Raw genomic sequence first — 22,903 nt, 5'->3', positions numbered from 1 at the left:
GTCGCTGCACACTCACAGGTGAGAGCAAGGGGTCGCTGCACACTCACAGGTGAGAGCAAGGGGTCGCTGCACACTCACAGGTGAGAGCAAGGGGTCGCTGCACACACACAGGTGAGAGCAAGGGGTCGCTGCACACTCACAGGTGAGAGCAAGGGGTCGCTGCACACACACAGGTGAGAGCAAGGGATCGCTGCACACCCACAGGTGAGAGCAAGGGGTCGCTGCACACACACAGGTGAGAGAGCAAGGGGTCGCTGCACACCCACAGGTGAGAGAGCAAGGGGTCGCTGCACACCCACAGGTGAGAGAGCAAGGGGTCGCTGCACACACACAGGTGAGAGAGCAAGGGGTCGCTGCACACTCACAGGTGAGAGAGCAAGGGGTCGCTGCACACCCACAGGTGAGAGAGCAAGGGGTCGCTGCACACCCACAGGTGAGAGAGCAAGGGGTCGCTGCACACCCTCAGGTGAGAGAGCAAGGGGTCGCTGCACACCCACAGGTGAGAGAGCAAGGGGTCGCTGCACACCCTCAGGTGAGAGAGCAAGGGGTCGCTGCACACCCACAGGTGAGAGAGCAAGGGGTCGCTGCACACTCACAGGTGAGAGAGCAAGGGGTCGCTGCACACACACAGGTGAGAGCAAGAGGACACTACTCGTCAGGTTTTTGTTTTTGTTTTTCTTACTTGCTACTCAGCTTGATTTCTCTACCCTACACAAGGAGGACCCCGTGTTTTCTTAATTCTATTAACTGGCAATTCTCCATACACAAAGCTACAGGCCAACCTGGTCTAAGTAATTCCTCACTAAAACTCTCTTCTCTTGTCAGACAGTTGTGTCATTTAATACTACACCTAACATGTGCAAAGCCTTTGGCAAAACAGTACTTTCCTAACTGTCTGTAATAAATATGCATTTACAACACGTGTGTGTGATCACAACATGCCATGCTCCCTGCGTCTTGTCAGAGGACGGTTTGTGAAAGCCGGGTCTCTTCATCTACCACGTGATGCAGGGCCTGACCTTAGGCTGCCAGACCTGGCAAGCACCTGTACCCACTAAACCATCTGGCCGGCTCCTAAATAAACACTTGTCTCTAAAATTTATTTAATTATTTGCATAAGTGTTTTGCCTGCATGTATATATACATGGCTTATGCCTTTTCAGATCAGAAGAGGACACAGGATTTCTTTGAACTGGAGTGACAAATGGTTGTGAGTTGCCATGTGGATGCTGGGAACTCTTCCTGTGGAAGAGCAGCAAGTGCTTCTAACAGCGGAGCCAACATCTAAAATGTACTCTTTAAGAATTTCACATACATATATAATGTACTTTGATCATGTCCATCCTCCATATGTACTTAATGTGTGTGTGTGTGCGCGTGCGCACACATGTGTACATACATGGAGGTTAGAGAACTTGTGGGTTGGTTCTCCCTTTTCACCAAGTGGGCTCTGAGGAGCACACTCAGGTCAAACTTGGCAGCAAGTGCCTTTATCCACTGAGCCATCTTGCTGGCCCAAATATGCCAAGAAATTAGTGTTGGGGGTGGGATATGGTTCAGCAGTGGAGAGCAGACACTGCTCTTCCAGACTTAGTTCCCAGCATGTGCTCTCATGGTCACGTCAGCTGCATTTCTTGGTTGTAATTAGATTAAGACGCTGCAGGGTTAGAGATGGCTCAGCAGTTCAGAAGAGCTGTTCTAGAGGATCCACGTTTAATTCCCAGCACCCACACGGCAGCTTACAACCCCACCTATGCCTCCAGTTCCAGGGGATCAGATGTCCTCTTCTGGCCTCCATGGACACCAGGCACACAGATACACATGCAGGTAAAACACTCATACACATTTCAAAAATCGATTTTACTTTATTATTACTGTGTGTGTGCATGCCAGTGTGCTATGGCATGTAGGTAAAGGCCAGAAGTCAACTGTTTATGTAGGTTAGAGAGATTAAACTCAGGTTGTCAGGTTTGTAAGGCAAGTGTCTCTACCTGTGAGTCATTTTGTCAGCCCCTGGTAACTTTTATTGTATGCAAATTTTACTATATAATGAAAAAGGTGATATTAGAAAGGCGATACCTGCTTCCTGGACTGTATTTATTTTGAGAACTAAGACTAACAATGTTTAAGCAATTAAATTACACATTTCTGACTGGAGCAAAGAACACTCAGGAGAGAAAACTTACCTCATGCTTGCCCATGCACCACTTCTGAGTTAGGAAAGTACAAGGGGGACACTTCTCCTCACTATGACAAGAATGATATACTGCAAAAACAGAAGCACAGCTTTAGGAATAATTTCTAAATAATTTATAAACATGTTATAAATGGCACCACACTTTCAAATTCCAGACTTAGCGCTTTCTCTAAATGGTCACAATAGGGAGTTAAAATCTATCTTGCTTTATGGTTGAGTACTGAAAAATGGCCTTAGGGCTAGGAAGATGGCTTTGCAGTTAGTTTGCTGCTCTCCCAGAGGACTCAAATTCGGGTTCCAGAGACATGCAAACTCTAGGTGCCTTCAGAGTAGCCTTCCTATCTCAAGAGAGCCATTTTGGTCTACCTGTTCTGTTTGCCTGTTTTAGACTGCACTGATAAGCAATGTCCAGACATCTATCACTTAGTCCATGTAAAATGCTTCTACTGTTGCTGCACGCATGGCTCAACACTTAAAAGGCAAACTCTCCATCCATATAAAGTAATCTTTAGAAAATGATTTAAAATGATGCTACTGATTACTTTCCTATCCTGAGCTTCCATATTCGCTTATGTCCTTCTTTCCAGCACGAGCCTTGCCTCGTTACCAGGCCCATCTGTACATACAGATTTTGACAACTAGTCTATAGGAACATGAGAACCTCATAATGTGAAATGTTTTTAATTCTATGAAGTTCCAGACAGACAGACAGACAGACACACACACACACATGAAAGACAAAATTCTTACTAAGGATTCTAAGTTCAAGTCACATGGCGGGGTATTCCATTTCCAGTGATTGGAGTTACTTCACAGGGCTTGGTAGAGAAGCAATGCACCTGTTGTGTAAGTGGCCTCTGAGATAGAAATATTCCCTGTAGAAAAGCCCCTAAACCAGAACTACAGGAATTCAAAACAGTTTCAGGAAGTACCTGAAACAACAACAACAGACAGCAGAATCGATCTCTAACAAGCCCAGCTGTCTGGAGGAGACTTAGACCAAGGGAGGCACCAGGAAAGGACACTCCACAACCTGTTGTGACCTGTGCTGGGGTGGGCTATGTCAATCCAGATGTCACTGAGTCATTTATGTTCTGCTAAGAAATTCCTCACCATTCTTGTCAATAACCTCAATTAAAGTCATTGATTCACCAAGTTGGATTTTGGTGGTATCTGTACTTTGATCTGTGGTGGGCCCCACATCTATGTATCTGTAAGTCTTGTCACACAGCAATATGACCCCAGACAACAGTTAGCAACTACACTGGGTATAGGGAAAATGCAAATGGCTTTGGCCTGGTACCTGTAGCAATTATGAGAGAAAAACTGAAACAAATATCCAATAACATAAAAAGGACTGGGAAAATGGTGGCTTATCCAGTAACAACCTGTGGGTTGCTGCCTCTTTTGTGGGGGGAGTACATGGAGGGGATGTTGAACAATCCTTTCACAGGGGGTTGCATTAGACCATTGGAAAACATATTTACATCACAACTCATGACATGAAATAGCAATGAGAATAATTCTATGGTTGGGGGAACCACAACACAAGGAACTGTATTAAAGGGTTTCAACATTAGGAAATACATTCTACTGTATTTTAAAAATCGATGCTGGGGGCGGGAGAGATAGCTCAGCAGTTAAGATAGAGGACCCCAGTTTGATCTCAACATCTACATGGCACTTTACAAACATCATTCCAGTTCCAGGGGATCCAACGCCCTCTTCTTCAGTGGACACTGTATCCAACTGTTATACAGACAGACAAACATGGAGGCAAAACACCCATACAACACATAAAAATGGGCAAGATGGCTTAGTAGATGAAGATATTTGTCACCAAATCCAATAACCTGAGATCTATCCTCGGGAACTAATGGTAGAGAGAACCGATTCTTGTAGGTTGTCCTCTGACCTCTATGCATGTTACAGCACACAAATAAAATTCAAAATAATTATCAGCGAGTGAATACAAATTGGTATGATATAGTTGAGATATGATGCTGTATGCTTGTAACCTCAGCACGGAGGCAGGAGCGAGAATCTGAGGCCAGCCTGATAAGACGCAGCGAGCCGGAGATCAGGCCAGCTATAAACTAAGACTATCTCAATACCCCGGAACACACCCCAATAAACACACTCTAAAGCATGTGAAGACATAACAAAACCAACCAGGTTTACAACATCATTACATTCAGCAGGACCTCACATTTAGAAAAAAGGGGAATGTACAAGTACACACACACACACACACACACACACAGAGTTAAAAATAAAATAAATCTTTTAAAAAGTACCATAAAAATCACATAACACCAATCTTTTGAGCTTATATTTTTGTATAATTTAATATTTAATATTGCTTCTCTAAACAAAAACCAAGTCCAATAATTTTTTGCTATATTATTACTTACTTGTTCTCTCTCACTGTATGTGTGTGTGCGCGCGAGAGCACGCATGCATGTAAGAGTGTATGTGGCACGGCACGTGTGTGGAGGTCAGAGGACAACTCAGGAGTTGCTTTTCTCTTTCCACCACAAGAGACAAGGAAAGCAAACTCAGGTGATCACCTTTTTTTTTTTTTTAAAGAAAGATTTATTTATTTATTATATGTAAGTATGCTGTAGCTGTCTTCAGACACCAGAAGACGGCATCAGACATCATCATAGGTGGTTGTGAGCCACCATGTGGTTGCTGGGATTTGAACTCAGGACCTCTGGAAGAGCAGTCAGTGGTCTTAGCCGCTGAGCCATCTCTCCAGCCCCAGGTGATCACCTTTACCTGCTGACCTAGCTCACCGGTTTTAACTAGGTTATCTTTAATTAACACAACATTTCATCTTTAAAACTATGTTCAATTTTGAAATATGCATCAAACATAGAGGCAGCAAAGGAAGAGAAGTCTCTGAAAGACAAGAAGCTGGGGTTCCTTCCCGACTGTTGGACGTGCCTGCTACAACACTGGAACCTAAGAGACGAGCACGCTGCCGAGCCAGCGGGCTGGAGCACTCTGCACAGCACCACCTAAGTCTAGATGAGAGCAGGCCGTGAGGTGTGGTGACTGTAGTGACTCACCTGGATGGTCACATTCATGGATCCTCGCACAGGTCTGGGTACACTCAGGAGGCCTAGTCCCACAGGGAACTGGTGGGTAGATCACAGAGGCGCCACAATGGCAGGTTAATTCATCAAAGCCTGAGGGAAACGATGAAACAAGCCTTTGTGAGTTTGTACACAGATGTACATACAATGACATGCACAGATATGTATGTATTTATTTGTTCCTGGACCTTCATTATCGTAATGTATTTTGGTGTCTGTCTGAAATGTTAACATTTAGTTCAGTAATCCATATTAATCTAAGCAAACCAATGGCTCAAAGTTTCTAGGAAACTTTTGTTTCATTTTTAGTCAGGGCCACTCTATGTAGCTCTGGTGCATGTAGTCCTGGAATTCATTATGTAGACCAGGTTAACCTCAAACCGACAAAGATCTGCCTGCCTCTGTCCCCAAGGGCTGGGAATGAAGCCATGTGGGGCTACGAGCAGCTCCAGAAACTCTAAGTCCATGGCGAAGGCACTCACTGGCTTGCCAGCAGGTCTGACAGTTCCCTCGGTGACAAGGTTCTTCACACCGATGAAGGCCACAACGGAGTTTCCTCCCACAAATCAAAGGACACTTGTGCTCCTTGTCCTAGAGGAAAGATCTCTATTTGTTAGCACTGTTTTCTCCACTTTACAAACAGAATAAAGACCAGCTGTGCACATTTAAGAAGGAAAGTTTGTGTGAGAAGGGCCTCAGAACCATCATCAGGAAGGGGAGCAGGGGCAACAGGAGCTCCAAGACTGAGCAGAGCACTCGCTGTAGCTGGACACTGGGCGGGCTTCACTGCACGATCTCTGCTTTGGTCTGAGTTTTCCAATAATCAGAGGAAGTCTAGGCTTCCAAACACTGACTTATCAAAACACAATATTTACCATCCCTCTTCATTTTGTTAAGAAAAACCTTTTTTCTTTCATATTAAACTTGTAAGGGTACATGTGCGTGTGTGAATGTGTGCAGATTCCAGAGGCCAACCTTAATATTTTCTGCCTCCTTTGAGATAGGGTCTCATTAACCTGGAGTTCACCAACTAGGTTAGAATGGCTGGCCAGCAAGCTCCAAGGATTCTCCTGTCTGTCCCCTAGCACTAGAATTCAAACTCATACCACCATGCCCAACATTTTTTAAAAAAGATTTATTTCATGTGCATTGGTATTCTATCTGCATGTATATCACCTAGAACTGGAGTTAGACAGTTGTGAGCTGCCATGTGGGTGCTGGGAATTGAACCAGGGTCCTCTAAAAGAGCAGTCAGTGCTCCTAACCACTGAGCCACCTCTCTAGGCCCCATGCCAAGCAGGTCCTCATGCTTGTGAGGCAAGAACTTTACTATCTCCCTAGCTGCAAAATAGAAAATTTAAAGGGAAATACTGTGTCAAGTGTCATGGTGCATGCCTTTACTTGGTATTCTGCACTTGGGAGGCAGAGGCAGAGGCAGAGGCAGAGGCAGAGGCAGAGGCAGAGGCAGAGGCAGAGGCAGAGGCAGGTGGATCTGAGTTAAAGGCAAGGCTGGCCTACAAGGCAAGTTCTAGGTAGGTCAGCTATGGCAACAGATGGAGAATCTATATTTAAAAACAAACCCAGAAACCCATTCTGGCTTCTGATCAGGCCCAATGAGTGCCTGAATTGCTCAAATTGCTAAGTGCACACCAGTCTGTGCTGGGGCAAAAGTCACTGCAAAGGACCGTTCTCATCTTCAGCTGTCTTGGGAGCCATCTCACGAGGACAGACTGGTTGCCAGCTCCCATGTTAGACTGCCCACAGCTGCCTAAATTCCAGTTCCAGAGAGAGCTAACACTTCTAGCTCCTGCAGGTCCCTGCGCTGGCATCTAAGTATACCTCCACAATGACCAACACATATCCACAAAATTAAAAAAACAAAAGAAATCAAATCGTCTCAGGGATAGGGCCTTCTCTATATCTTCCTCTGTGTAAGTTGACGGCACAGAAAGCCTAAAAAGGCAGTGTCTGCTCAACGTGTGTATGTGCGGACTAGAAGAGCTCTCTGATTGCCGCTTAGGGGCCCCTCCCATTATTTCTAAATCTGGCTCACATTCCAGAGGGCCGAGGCTTCCAAATGGATGGCATCAGATAACACCAACAAATGCTAAGTCCACTTACCACACAGCAGATCTCGTTACATTTATGCCGTCCACACAATCGTTTCTTGTTACACCGCTTGTCACACATGAATGTAGCATCTATTAGAGCCAATTAAAGAAAAAAATAAACATGCAAAAGGTGTAAACACTCATTTAACTCACATTTAAGTGAATGTAGGCTAAAGAAATATAAATGTAATTAATAAATGATGAAAATACTTTTAAAATATTACTTTTACCTGTGAAAACAGAAAACCAAAGCTGATTAATACATAGTATGGGTGAGAGTATAGAGAAAAGGTGTAATCATTTTTTGCAGATGGAGTACATATATATACCCAACAAAAATTCAAGTGGGCTCTGGAGAAGCACTCAGTGGCAGGCAGCCTAGGCAGCCCGCTCAAGGCCTAAGTGAGCCCTGGCACCAACACGAAAAGATGGTATGTAGTTCTGTTTTATATGTGCTTTCTAAAGTAATAAGAAGACTAGGCCAGCTTAGCATTACAGCACTGCTCTAGAATGTGTGAGGCCATGGGTTCAATCCCCACCAAAAAGAAGTGGGAGCAGGAGGAGGCCAGGACACCTAAGGCACACTCAAAAGGCAGGGAACACAAACTCAAGAAAACAAAAGGCTTTTGTGTATGAAACTGAAGAACACCATAAAAAGATGGCAGACACCTTACAGAACAGAAACATTTATAAATTACAGACCTCAAAAGCATCCAAGATTCTGACATATATTACAAATTGACAACAGAAAGAACAACCCCGCTTTTAAAGAGTACAAAAACTTAGCGATCTTTCCCCCAGAAGATATACAAGTGGCCACAGAAAGGAAAATCAACCCACATCACATCCAGTTCTGACAGCTACAGGGTCTTTGCTGGTTTGTTTGGGTTTTTTGGCCACTATGTATCCCTGCTTGGGCTAGAACTTGCACAAACCAAGTTTATGTGTGTAACCCCAGGCTTAGGTTTAGGCAGGAGGATCAGAAGCTGGAGGCTATTCTTAGATCCATAGTGAGTTCTCCACCAGCCCTGGACACAGGAGAACTTGTCTCCTAAAAGAACAACAACAAAACCCAGCATCCAGTGTTGTAGCTCAAACTTACAGTCACAGCTCTGAAATAAAAGGCTGAGACAAGAGCAGCACACGTTTAAGGCTAGCATGGGCCACAAATAGTGAATGGTAGACTAGCCTGGGCTACAGGTGAGATCTTGACTCAAAAATAAATAAAATCAAAAAAGTTTAAAAGTTACTTAAATGAAAACTTGTTTAAAAACCAGGGAAAGTGGTACATGCCTACAATTCCAGCATTCTGCAGGGGGCTGGGAGGATCAGAAATTCAAGTACATCTCTGACTATATAGGCCAGTTTGAATATAGAAACCCTGGCTCAAAAAGAAAAAAAGGTCATGTGTAAGTTTTATAGAGCATTATTCATAGTAGCCAAAAGGTAGAAATCCCCTAAATAGGTATTGGCTAACGAATGGATAAAAAATGATGAATGAAATAGACCAAGGCACACACTGAGCAGTAATCATACGTAACAATCCAGAGGGGCGGAACACTGGCAGGAGTCAGTTCTACAGGAAGGCTGAATGAGGGCTGTGAGTGTGAGTAGCACTGGGTCTCTTTTGGGATAAAGAAGCCATTTTGGCATAGACAGGGTGATGTTAAATAATCCTTCAAGTGTACTGAATGCCACTGAGCTGTATGCTCTAAACTGGCTAATTCCGTGGGGTGAACTTCACCACTTTCAGTTTCTTCTGTTGTTACAGAACCATCCTAGACACTGCTCTCCTCCCAACTACAACAAAACAGATACACTGTACATACTGTCATCTCAAACTTCTCCAAAACCACTTTTAGGGTGACTCAGACAAGACAGAGACTGGCAGGTAGTGTGGGAGATCAGGATCAAAGGCTAAGGAAGACTCCCATAGTCCTACCAGGCACCAAGGGGTCAAGCATCAAGAGCAAAAAAATAAATCCAGCTTCATGTGTACCACACCTTAGAACATTTTCAAAGCTATTGACAGGTAGAGTAAAACATGCCTGTAGTCCTGGCAACCAGGCCAGGCTTGTGTGAAAACAATCCCCAAAGGATGTGTGCGTGCGTGTGTGCGTGCGTGCGTGTGTCCTACGTGTGTGACTGTGCCTAAGTAAGTCAGAAGAGTAGTGTCTGAGATTCCCTGGAATTGGAGTTACAGACGGTTGTGAGTCCCTGTGTAGGAACTGAGAACCAAATCCAGGTCCTCTAAAAGAGCAGCCAGTACTGCTGAGCCACCTCTCCAGCCCTTGCCTTTCAGTTAATTCTTTTTAAGGTCTCCCTGAACACGGGCCCCAGTGTTCCTAGCCAGGCTGGAAGCTAGAACCTGTAGCCACTTGGAGCCAGGAGTACATGTGGATAGTGCCCGGCTTATTAGCGTAACTCTTGTTCTCATGACCGCACACTAAGTCATCTTTAAGATAACTTTAAAAAATCATCTTTGTGTTTGACACAGTATGTGTGCTGGAGGTCACAGACAACTTTCAGGAGTCTGTTCTCTCTCTTCGCCTGTCTGGGCAGGTATTTTGTTGTATCTGTAGCTTTAAGAGACTCTAGACTGAGCCGAGCCTTGAGTGTCTAGCCAGTCCTCGTGTCTGTACTTCCCATCGTGCAGAGGAATGGTGGGCTACACACATCTGCTCATGTGGGGCTGGGACTGAGCTCCGGCCATCAGGCTTGAGTAGCTTTGATCAGCTGAGAATCTCAGCCTCGTACTGATTTCAAAGTAGGCAACAATGCAGGGTAATGCGGGCAGGCCCGAAAGTGCTGTTAGAAGCTCAAATCCTCAGCTGCCCTGCCTCTACTTCCGGACTTCTGGGACTGTAGGCACGCACCACCACACCAGGTTTGATTTACTTCTAAAATGTTTTTCTAAGTAAGCTGCACACATAGTTGTATTTAGCTCAATTTTTAAAAAGACAAATCTACTAACTAGAATTCAATGGATGATTTCTTTCCTTCTTTTACCATAAAAATTATAAATGTAATGAACAAATTTTAAACATTTCTTCAGTGTATTTTGACAGACACATTAAGTATTTTATGAATACACATTCCAGAAATCCCCGTGTGCCCCTTACAGTCATACCTTCACTTTTAAGACTGGTACACGGGAGCTCCTGAGAAGAAAAAGAAACAGAAGCTGCTTTAGGAGGGACTAATGACCTCTGTAGAAGAATACAGAATAACACGTTAGCCATCGGCTCCAGCCTGCAGCTAGCCCAACCATGTCAGTGTGCTTCTCTCAGAAGACTCCAGTTTCCTGACTTTCCATGCAATACAATTCCAGTATAATTCCAACAATCTCTGTGGTCTGGTCCTGAAACCCAGAGCAGATCAGGAATTATCAAGTCTGAAAAGAAAGGGGTTCCTAAAGGCATCAAAACATGATTTCCTGACCAGGGCACAGACAGAAAAACCATGACAAGCAGCTGTGAGAATGGAAAATGGAAGATGAGCTCTTACCTATGGAAGCCTCCACTCAGGAGGCAGGGTCAGGACAATGGATTCTAGGTGAGACTGTCTCAAAAAATTACCTCATTAAAAACATAGAAGTTTAATTTTTAAAAACTGAAAGTAGGTAATAATTTGCCATCATTTAACCTAAGGGAAAACACATATCCTGAAAATATTACAACCAAGAAGAGAAGCAGGCCTTTGGACTGTAGAACTCTATGACAATGGTTTCAACCCTGTGAGCGGAGCCTCAAAGGCCTACCACATGCTATTTGCTGAGGCACAATCATGTGGAAAGTGTGTGGTGAGGATGATGTACGGGGAATTGAATGAGTTATAAGGTGTCAGGAGCCTGGAGCCTGGCTGCCTAGATGCTGCACCGGGCTCACTTTGTAAATAAATGACGCGGTGTAAGAAACTGAATCTTTTTTTTTCTTTTTTCTTTTTTTTTCGGAGCTGGGGACCGAACCCAGGGCCTTGCGCTTGCTAGGCAAGCGCTCTACCGCTGAGCTAAATCCCCAACCCCGAAACTGAATCTTTTTAGCTGGGTGTGTGCCTATAATCTCAGCACTCTGGAGGCTGAGGCAGGCTTTGAATTCAAGGCTAGCTTGGGCAGTACTGTGAGGTACAGTGTGGGTTACATACTGAGACCCTGTCTCAAAAGAACAAAATATAAACCAATAAGAAGGAAAAAAAAGAAAAAAGAAAAAAAAAATGGAAACAACACTTGTCCAAATTTGCTTTCACCCCACTAAAAGAAGCATTTTGTGAAACAACCATGTAGCCAGCACCCAGGAGATAGGCAAGCCTGTGAAACAAGAAGGCCAGCTGGGCTCGCAAAGAAACCATGTCTCAAAAATCGAAACAAAAAAATAAAAACCCATGGGGTTAAATGGTGGGGCAATGATATCAGTTTCCTGAGATAACTTTTAACTTGTCAAAAGGGTTTATAGAGTTCACACCAACTAGAAAGAGTTGCAAAATTTCACTTACAAAGCTTTTGAAGAACACACTCACTGCATGGGTTAGTAAGCATGGGGACAGCATGCATGGAGCAAGAAAGCAGACTTGGGGCTGCTGGAGAGAAATGCAAGCACACAGAAGTTATCTGTAGCTTGTTTCTGACCCCACTTGCAACTCTCGTTCCAAAATCACCAAGCACCTCTGGTCCTTACAAAATTGGTGATTTTTAAATCGCAACATCTCAAAGTCCTGTTCTTTTCTTGGTTCTGAAGTCTGAGCTCCAGCCTTACACCATAAGCACATGTTTTATCACTAAGCCACACTCCCAACTCCTTCAGTCATCAATCCTGTACTTACAGAGAGGGCTATAGCCACACGTGCTGTGGCTTTCAGTATAAATACCCCATAAGATTCACACAGCTGCCATCATAATTATGCCGTTTTCTTTGTTCTTTTATTTTGAAGCTTATCCATTAAACTGATATCCTCAAAACAATTTGGGGATCGGTTGTTGCTCAGACCTTACCTACTTTACAAAAAGCATCAACTGTTAAGGTGTGTCTTCGTCCTAGCCTATGTCTTTAGAGGAAGTCCTGACAGTACTGAAATGAGGTCCTGGTAGACAGCAGGACAGATCATTACTTAGAAGGCTCCATCCCAAGACATCCACATAAGACTTTGTGCGTCTTCTGGTTACAAACAGAAACGGACATTAAAGCCCAATCCAGCTCGATGGTCAGATGTCTAGTCACACTACCTAGGGCTAAAGTTGGATCCTCAATTCTGGCTTCTGCACACGGCTCTCAAGAGGTACTGTTGTTACCGTTGTTAGTCGAATGCCACTGTTTGTCTAGGGCTTGTGTCAACTGGGTAGTCTAAGCATATAACAGAAGCAGGCTGGCCACACTGGACAGTTTTAGGCTTCAGGCTTTGGTCCCAGCAGCCACTGAAGTCAGGAGAGGCTGAGACTGGCTTTGCAGGTAGTCCATCATACCAGGATGACAATACATGTTCTAAACACACAGGCTTTTGTGAGCCTTCCTGCTGGAATAGTCTCTACATCTTATCACACACAGATACCGAGAAGGTCATGGAGGAGGGTCAAATGGAGCTTCACATCAGATCCTCTCTTGGGTTCTTTCCTACATGTTTCCTTTACTGACTAGTTCTAATCTGCGACCTTTCCAGCAACCATAACTTCGAGTTTTCAGTGAACTCAGTCTACCAAATTATCACACTGTGAGTGGTCCTGGGGCCCACTGGCCTTCAGCTCAGATGAGAAGTAAGTGTTCATGTTGGCTACGTTAACAGCTGCCTAAACTCTCAAGTGAGGAGTTTTGTAGGCTGCATCCATTTCCCATGTGGCTAAATCATAGTAGCGCTGTCTTCCTTCACCTCTGTACTTGGGGTAAGAGACCCTCCAGACTCTCTGTTGGGGGATTCAGTGAATCCTACGCTGGAGTAAAGCTGGATCATTTGTGATCCTCCTCTCCCACAACCACCACTTTAAAGGCAAAGGATGAGGTGACTGACAGTTTCCGGACTCACCTTTGTTCTGAAGGAGCATCTGCAGGAAATGACTGATGTGCGCGAACACGGCCCACAGTCTCCCTCATGGCAGAGCTTTTCACAGGTGTGGATGAAATCTTCAATACAAAGGAGAGAGCTGGGAGTGACTGCACTGACTGCTATTCCCAAATTCACTACCAACCCTTGTCTTCCCCAGCTTCCCTCCACCCAGTAGGCTGGCACTTCCAGAGTCTGTGTCAGCCACTGGAATATGCTTTGGCAAGCACATTGCCTGCTGAGGCAAAGCACAGACTGTCCAACCTTCCCAAGTCTCTGCAGTGCACTCAGATCTTGCTAACACTTAATTGTGGATGCCTTCGATACAACGCTCTGGGCTCTGAAAGTTATCTGGGGATCACAGACAATTCTGAAGGTATAATCCATAATTCCATAATAGCCACGAACAGCCTGCACTCACCTGGTAGATAACTGGATTGAGGAAAATACTTTTTGAAATAGGGGATTATTATGTATCCCAGGATGGCCTCAAAGTCATAATCGTCCTGCCTCTTGGCCTGCGTGCTGGGATTACAGGTATGTACCACCACACCAGTCCAGGATAAGTCGTCTTCCAGAGGCTCACGGAAGGACAAGAGTTGTTTTCATGTTTGCAGTGCTGTATACTTCCAGTTCACACCAGTATCTTGTTTATATTAATTTTTTACTAGTTTATATTTATCCTATTTATCAAGCCAGGTATAGTGGCACAAGTGAAGCAGGCAGATCTCTGAGTTTGAGGCTAGCCTGGGCTAGAGAGTAAGCTCTAGGACAGTCAGAGCTACACGGTGAGATCCTGTCACAAGACAAGCCAATTAATTTATATCTATCATTGTGTGTGATATGTACACATGCCATAGTGCATGTATAGACCTAGTTGTCCTTGAACTCACAGAAACCCTGCCTGCTTCTGCTTCCTGAGTGCTGGGAATAAAAGTGTGTGACGCTATTTTGTTTGTGTGTATGCATACAATGTTTGGGGACAACTTGCAAGAGTAAGTTCTCTCCTTTAACCAAGTGGGTCCCCAGGACTGAACGAACACAAGTCATCAGGTTTGGCAATAACACTTTTAAACATTGAGCCATCTCAGTATTATCAATATGTTTTTAAAATCAATTAGAAAAAAAACCCTTTTATTTGTTTTGAAGACATGGTGTCATGTAGTCCAGGCTGGTCTGAAAAATACTAAGTAGGTGAAAGACAAGGCTAGAGCCTGTGATTAGACAGTAGATGAGAAGGATGAGCTGAGTCTTGAAGAGGCGGGAAAGACAAGAGAGAAGGAAGATGGAGGAAGAGAAGGATGACCCAGATTTGTGTGGCTATAAATAGCCACAGGTAGCTATGGATATCATGTAAGGGATAATTTCTACAGGACAATTTGTCCAATCTAAGTGGGCAGCTTATAGCAATATCAATTGGCTCTGAGTTCTTTGGGCATTTTGTGGGTTGAGAATTTACTGATATAAATCTGACTGATAAATTATAAGCCTCTAGAGTTTTGATTTTACTGGATTTGTGACAGCTAACTGTGAGATGGGCAAGGGCTAGTCATGGGGGCGGGGTGTGAGACAGCCACCAGGCCAGAGAGTAGCCAGGTGCCTCTTTTTTAAAATTATTTAACACAACAGGTGGCGCCCAACATGGGGCAAGAATCCACTAGGTGTCAAAACGTCAGAAATCCGCAGAATGTGACATTTAATGTTATTTATCATTTGTTGAGACATATCTGCTCCTAACAGCTCCCCTTTCATGGAACTGAGCATCTACATACAAGTGAGGTTATACATGGTGGCAAGGTAGCCACTGGGCAGAAATTGCCTATTTCTTCTACAGATCTATACTGTTCATGAGAGGCCACAAGATACAGGATAAAATAGCTTAGTTCTGCTGAGACAGAATAAGGTAGTCCTTATTAATTCCTGTTTCACAAGGTCTGTCAGACGATCCTGGGCCAGAAGGCTGAAGACTGATGATCCAATGTGTTGCTAACAGGGGACTGTATAGGTAGGCAGCTGTCTCTACAACTTGTCTCAGTTTTAGAAGTTGTGTTAGGCTTCGTATATTTTCAGATATATTAGTCATTTTTGGATTTCTGATGGGGTTGAAAGACTAATTATAGTCTCATAGCCAACCCCAGCTATTTAGCATGAGAAAACATATTTAATTACATAGTTTTCAGATAGTATACAAGCTAGCCAGGACATAACATATGGCTTAAGACTTTCTTAAGTTAGGATAGATAACAGAGTGTTCTATTTAGTTGGAAAAAAAAAAAAAAAGATGGACTGGGTGTTAGGTGTATTTTGTTACTTTATAAATTACAGCATGGTTAATAGTTATGCTAAATTTATATCTGAGGAACTAGAAGTGGTAGTTCACACCTTTAATCCCAGCACTTGGGAGGCAGAGACAGGTAGATTTCTGTGAGCTCAAGGCCAGCCTGGACTATAGAGCAAGTTCCAGAACAGCGAGTGCTACACAGAGAAACCCTATATCAAAAGACAAAGGAATGAGGAGCCAAGTTTGGATACCCAACAACTACCTAAGAAGCTAGGCTGTGCCAGACGGTCTGCCAAAACAACAAAGTTCATCGGAGGAGTCTGTGTCTCAAAATAAAAAATAAAGTATATAGTGATGGGGAAGAGAACTGAAGCTGCCCTCTGTCCTCTTCACCTGCATGCAAGAAATGTGTTATTAATTGCAAAATGCAAGTTAAATTAAACATGACACAATGACATTTAGGGAAAATCAAAAGCTGACTCTTTGTAGTGTGAGCACACAGCATGTAACACACGAGACTGTATACAAAGCTCTATAGCACGATCTGTGGACTAGAAAGAAGGGGTAGGTGGACACTGACTCAATTTCCTTCCACATAGCTCTGTAATGTTTGAAAATTTTATTTAGAATATATTGTATTTCATTCTAAACCATTTCTTTAAAATTAGTGAAAGTTAAAAACCAAAGGAAATAAATACAGAGCCAGCTGCTAGAGGCTGGAGTTGTAGCTCAGCAGCAGAGCCTGGGCAGACACTGAGCCCCAGGGTAATATCTGCCATAGCACTGCAGATGTTCCCTCATGAGCTCTGGATGTGGCTGCTCCAAGGCCTGACCACACAGGTCTCTAGTCTCCTGTACTAGTCTCCTTCCATTACTCATCTCACTGTTAGTTTTTCTTCTATTGCCTACAGAACAGCCAAGCCTCAGGAAAGGGCTTCTGGTCTGCATTGTGAAACCATTATAAAGCAAAGCTATGCCCCTCCATAAAGGGTAGATTTGATCATCTTTCCTTATATAGAAGTCATTTGGTCTTTATTTCACACACAAAGTTCAAGGTTAGCCTGTACTATGTAAGACTATATCCAAACCAAACCAAAGAAAAACCCTAAAAATAATAATAAATAAAACAGAACAAGGAATACAATTCTTCTCTATACACATTTTAAAATTAGACTGAGGAAAAAAGATTAAGTAGGGTACTCCATGGATTTCCGCTGGTGCTTAAAAGAAACGGGAAACCTCACTTTTACTAAAATGAAACTGAACCAAGCGTGTCTACCTTTCCTTACGAAGATGCATCGTTAGTCAGTGGGATTCTTCCTTCGCTGCCCACTTTATTTTTCTAAAGTTACCCTTCATTAACACTCACTCAGTAGAGAAGCCAGCAAGTAACTGCAAAGCTAAACTGGTGCTTGCCTCAAAGACCAAGTCACACTCACAACTCAAGTTACTGAGTCAATAGGTGGTCCATGTCTGTAATCCTGCCATGCAGAGGCTGAGGCAAGACGACAGGCTGACAGGAGCTGGTTGAATTACATAGTGATTCCAGGCCAGCCTGAACTACACACAAGATCCTGTCTCAGAAAACAAAACAGTGCGACAGCCCTGTAACAAACAAAACTCACAATATTATTTTATATCTAATGCCAATGAAAATTTCTATATCCAAATGACCAAAAGCCATAAAAGGAAGAAGCAAGGCATCATTAGATATCAGAAGGTGGCCGCACTAAAAATATTGACAAGAATAAGCAACAAGAGCCAAGGCTACAAATTACCTTAATAAACAACAAAAAGCCTCAGAAATAAAATCCTGTAATAATAAAGCCTGTAATAAAATCCAAACTGCACACGCACAGGGGTAGAGCAGAGAACTTGCGAAACCTCAGTGGGTCCCAAGCCTTCCTTCAGTCAGTGTAACAGGTCCACAAGAAAGACGACTACGGAATCAACAATGCAAAAGAAATCTGTTACCATCTATAAAAGTAATATGATCTGGGTCTGGTCTGGTAGCTCATATCTGTCATCCCAGTTCGGGAGAGGCTGAATTGGGACAGCCACCAATTTAATGCCAGGCTGAACTACAAAGTACTAGTTTTTCCAGGGCTGCATAGTTAGAGCCTGACTTAAAGGAAAGGTTTAGAAAAGTCTTTATCGGGGCTGGGGATTTAGCTCAGTGGTAGAGCGCTTGCCTAGGAAGCGCAAGGCCCTGGGTTCGGTCCCCAGCTCCGAAAAAAAGAACCAAAAAAAAAAAAAAAGAAAAGTCTTTATCCAGCCCAAATGATGTTCAGAGCACCCTCCCCAGCTACAGGGAGGGGCTTAGCTAGAAGCATTCTCTGAATGCTTGACTGGCTGAAACTGTCACACTTGGAACTTCAGTTCTTAAATATCTCAGCCAGGGCTGTTTTTGCATGTTCCTATTACAAAATATGACATTTAAACACTTGTGGAATGTTAGATTAGTAAAAGTCTACATGTTGTTAGTATTAGAGGAGGCTGCTAAGAGAACTGACAGTGTTGCCGACAAAACCGGAGAGATGACTTGGGAATCTGTATTTTCACAAGTATAGTTTGAGTAAAAGAAAAAAGTACCTATCCAGATCTAAGTGTTACATTTATAAGAACCTCTGCTCTTATTAGTGGCATTTAATATTACTTGGTGAAAGTGTCATTTCTCCTAAACACTTACATTTTTAAAAAAATAAATCTTTTTAATTTTTATTTCATGTGTATGTCTGTGTATTACAGACAGCTGTGAGCCACCATGGTAGTGACTGATGGAACCTGGATCCTCTGAAAGAACAGCCAGTGCTCTTAGTCACCGAGCCATCCCTTCATCTCCAACATTTAAAAAGTAAACTTAAGTCAACTAGTTACCTGAGGACCCACAGGACAAGGGTTTGCCACACACTTTTCCACAGGAAGGAACAGGATCCATGCACGTCTTCCGACCATTACTTCCATGTTCCAGCAACTGGCTGAGAGGTGTTTGGCCGCAAGGGCAATATCGCACCAAATGGGGGAGCCTTGGGCAAGGCTGACAGGGCTGAGGGTGGCAAACCTGAGAACAGGTATGGCTCCCACATTTCAAGTCCCTATTAAGAAAAACAACAATTAATTGCATAACTGTGACACAGTAGAGCTTTAATCTAAAAAAACTTTAATCTAAAAGCAAAAATTGGAAACCCTTACTTGCCACATATCTTTAAACAGCTGAAGTCCCCAAATCCATCAGACTTGCCCACATCGGTTCCACACAACACATCTCGGGAGGTGCTGCCACAGTAGCACACTTGAGGACACAATTTAAAAGACAAATCAATAACCTATCCATACTTTAAAATATCCCCAACAACATATAAATGTTCACTGACATGGATCAGACATGATACAAAAATTAATGTCGATATGGCAGCTCTCCAACCCATCTAAGAGCTTTACATGGGAATAAGCAAAGTTCTGCCCCTCTGTAGTATCTCTTTGTGCTGCTGCAGGTATCTGGTAAACAGATTACCTCAAAGTCAGAAGCACCCGATTTGGTATATAAAGCAATGGTGGAAGAGTATGCACTGTGACGCTCCTCCGTATGCCACGGGGTGCCTGCATGCTAAGCTGATAGATGTAGTAGAGGGTTGACACCTACATGCCCACCATCACTTCAACACAAGTAAAACAGACTTGATAGTGTTCACATAAATGCTTCCAAAAAGGTCCCTGCTATTGAAACAAAAATCTTATAATTTTCATTAAATTACATAATTTTCTGATATCACTCTACATTTTTTCACAATGGATATTTATCACAAATTAATCTATACACGTACACCTTGCCCATATGATAAATGGTGACCGAGAGTAAAAACTGAACTGAATCACTGTTTAACTTACTAAATGGTATCTTCTTTCTAAGGGCAACTTAGGTTATCTACTGTCCCAGAAAATCAACATCAGAATAGATGTAACTGAGTTCAAGAACAGACTGGTGTAATAGCAAGTTCTAGGCATGACAGGGAGGGTTTTATAGTGAGAACCTTTAATAAAAATCATATCCATAAAATAGTATATTATACAGAACCAAAAACAACTTCAGGAACACAGTAAGAGGAGAACCTCAAGTGACTGAGACATAAGCTTTTTACATCTTAAAAATAAGCACCCAGTGCTGGAGAGACGGCTCAGTGGTTAAGAGCCCTGGCTGCTCTCACCAAGAATCTAGGCTCAACTCCTTAGCACCCATGTGGTGGCTCGAAACTGCTTCTAACTCTGGTTTCATGCACCTGATGTTTTCTTTGGTCTCCTTGGGCACTAAAGCATGTACAGTACATATCCTGGCCCACCCACACGTATGTAGGCAAAACATCACACTCGTTAAAAAAAGGGGGGGGGGGACGTGCTGTCTTCGAATAAGGATACACACATCTCTATCCACTGTGCCTCTAACGCTCACATCTCATCAAGCGGTGTGGTATGTGTTGGTGAGCTAACAGACAGGGAACAGAGTCCTTTGGAACCAATGAACTGGTGAACGCGCTCTGGCAGCCAGGAGCTTCTGAGAGCGGCCTGTTCTTGGCTGAGCTGTTTTTTCCCCTTTTCTTTTCTTCTATTCTGAGGCAAGGTCTGGCTGGGTCATAACATACACCTGCTTAATTTCACAAGTTTGCTTCTGACTATGCTGAGGTTGAACAGTTGTCCAAAGTGACCTCGGTATCAGTTTATACACCTGTCACCATTGTATGAACAGGCTAGCCGGGTCACCCTGGCTAACATTTGGTTTCTAGTCTCATTTTAGACACCCTAGCAAGTGTAAATAGATGTCTCATTGTGGACTTGGTTTTGATCCCTGTTCCTTGGGCTCTCCCTGGAGTGCAGGCTTTTGTGAAGCAGGTTTGTTGTAATATAACATGTAGAATATAACATATAGTGCTAACCACTTACCCTGGTTCAATATGATCCGGCAAGGCTGGCACTGACCCGCATGGCACAGCTCAGCACAGCGGTGCTGACCACAGTTCAAAATATTCTCACACACATTAGAACAGTGGACTGAGACAGGCTGACCACAGCGAACCGTGTGCCTATAAAGACAGACACAAATTCGTCATTCTCAGTGAAGCCCAAGCCTCACACCCAGTAGACATTTCTCTTGACTCTGTGCTCTCTAACTTGTTCTAAATGTTTCCTTCGAATTTTTTTTTTTTTAATTTTTTTTTTCTTTTTTTCGGAGCTGGGGACTGAATCCAGGGCCTTGCGCTTGCTAGGCAAGCACTCTACCACTGAGCTAAATCCCCAACCCCCCTTCGAAGTTTTAATTAATTCTGTGTAGACACGTTTGAAAACAGGTGTGCAGGTAGCCATGGAGGCCAGAGATGTCATGTCCCCCGGAGCTGGAGTGACCAGCTCTTTTGAGCTGCCCAACATGGGTCCTGGGAGTGGAATGCAGGTCCTTTTCAACAGTTGTGCACTTTTAATCACTGAGCGATCTCACCGGATCTTCCTACCACTTTTATTTCAATATTCTCCTACCTCTTCCTCCTTTGTTCCTACTTTCTACTCTGCCTTTCTCTCTTTGCCTTTTTCTAATCAGTGGTAAACAAAAGCTAGCTCTGAAAATTTGTCCTAGTCCACTGAGCAGCATGCGGGAGGGAAAGAACCCTGGAAGGATGATCAAATCTGGTTCTTCTGTCACGCTGCCTGGAGCTGCCTGTCCTCTAACAACCAGGAAAGAAAGGAGTCAATGTGTGCCCAGATCTGTTACACTCAGACCAGAGGCACCACAGTATTTTCCTGGGATCATACATGTTCATACTGCATACAGCCATAATTCTTAACAAGACAGGAGACAGGCCTCTGATTCTTGCTTGTTCCTGATTTTGCTGGCTTATCTTTTCATCTCCAGAGATCCTGGAGCCAAGGCCCCAGTCGTAGCAGGGGATGACAGTATTTACACCTACCACTCCCTTCTATCTGCTTACTAATCCTTTATGTTAGACACTTACAAGGAAGTCACACATATGAAAACTGACTTCTACAGTCCAATTCTAATTTTACCTGGTCCGTCCACATTCACATGTTTTAGTTGTAAAAGCAGGGCAGGGTGGGCAGGGTCCAGGATGGCAGAGACTGAGGAAAAGAAGGAAAGAAAGCTGCAATGAATAAAGCACTTCCATGTACTAAAGCTAAGCCAAAGCTAGCTCAGCTGTGTTCTACTGTGAATAAATATAGCAACGGGAGAGCCAAGCTCTGTTGTAAACTGGACACAACAGGGAAGAGGAAACCTCAATCGGAGAACTGTTTTCATCAGATTGTCCTGTGAGCATGTCTGGGGACACCACCTTAAGTGGTAATGATGGGAAAGGCCCTAACCCACTGTGGTATTACCCAGCAGGTGGTCCTGGATGTATAAGAAAGCTGCCTGAATATTAGTGCACGAAGAAAGTCTGTATGCAGAGTTTCTCCTGGCCTCTGCTTCAATTCCTGCCTCCAGGTTCCTGCTTTCAACTCTTTCCCTGGCTTCCTTTGATGATAGGTTCTGATCCAGAAGATATAATAAACACTTTTAGTTTATTATCCCAGTTAATTAAACATGGTCAGATTTTTAATCACAGCAAGAAAAGCAAATTAAGACAGGTAACAGGGTTGGGGATTTAGCTCAGTGGTAGAGCGCTTGCCTAGCAAGCACAAGGCCCTGGGTTCAGTCCCCAGCTCCGAAAAAAAGAAAAAAGAAAAAGAAGAAAAAGAAAAAGAAGGAAAAGAAAAAAAAGAAAAAAAAAAAGACAGGTAACAAATAAGTCTACATTGGAGGACTGTCTTTAAGAACAACTTTATCTCTAAAAAGATGAGACAGCATAGAATGCCAGTGCCAAGGAGGTAGAGGCAGGTGGGTCCTTGCACATTTGAGGTCAGACTGGGCTACATAATGAGTCTTAGGCCAGCTCGTCACATAGGAAGACAGATTAAAAAAAAAAAAAATCAAGAATATATATATATATATATATTTTTTTTTTTTTTGGTACTTTTTTTTCGGAGCTGGGGACCGAACCCAGGGCCTTGCGCTTCCTAGGCAAGTGCTCTACCACTAAGCTAAATCCCCAACCCCAAGAATATTTTTATGCAGAAAAAGTTGACAGTATTATCTCAGAATAGAATAATCATTTTAGAAAAAAGAAAAGTAAAACCCTACTCAAAA

The 22,903-nt window shown here is 43.4% G+C and overlaps 1 protein-coding gene across 3 annotated transcripts in view; it reads right to left on the bottom strand.

Annotated features, from left to right (window-relative positions):
- The window catches only part of Nfx1 (nuclear transcription factor, X-box binding 1), a 57,577-nt gene that overhangs the window by 17,337 nt on the left and 17,337 nt on the right, over window positions 1-22,903 (bottom strand). For all 3 annotated transcript variants that reach the window (NM_001024784.2, XM_087548887.1, XM_087548886.1), the window contains 10 exon segments: window positions 2,187-2,266; window positions 5,272-5,391; window positions 5,781-5,889; window positions 7,420-7,499; window positions 10,540-10,570; window positions 13,419-13,516; window positions 18,595-18,812; window positions 18,910-19,009; window positions 20,653-20,792; window positions 21,766-21,837. In NM_001024784.2, the coding sequence (NP_001019955.2) occupies window positions 2,187-2,266; window positions 5,272-5,391; window positions 5,781-5,889; window positions 7,420-7,499; window positions 10,540-10,570; window positions 13,419-13,516; window positions 18,595-18,812; window positions 18,910-19,009; window positions 20,653-20,792; window positions 21,766-21,837 (1,048 nt within the window).

This window comes from Rattus norvegicus, chromosome 5, assembly GCF_021556685.1.
Source record: "Rattus norvegicus strain SHRSP/BbbUtx chromosome 5, alternate assembly SHRSP_T2T, whole genome shotgun sequence".
NCBI classification, from domain to species: Eukaryota; Metazoa; Chordata; class Mammalia; order Rodentia; family Muridae; genus Rattus; species Rattus norvegicus.
This window is presented reverse-complemented; position numbering and strand designations above follow the sequence as displayed.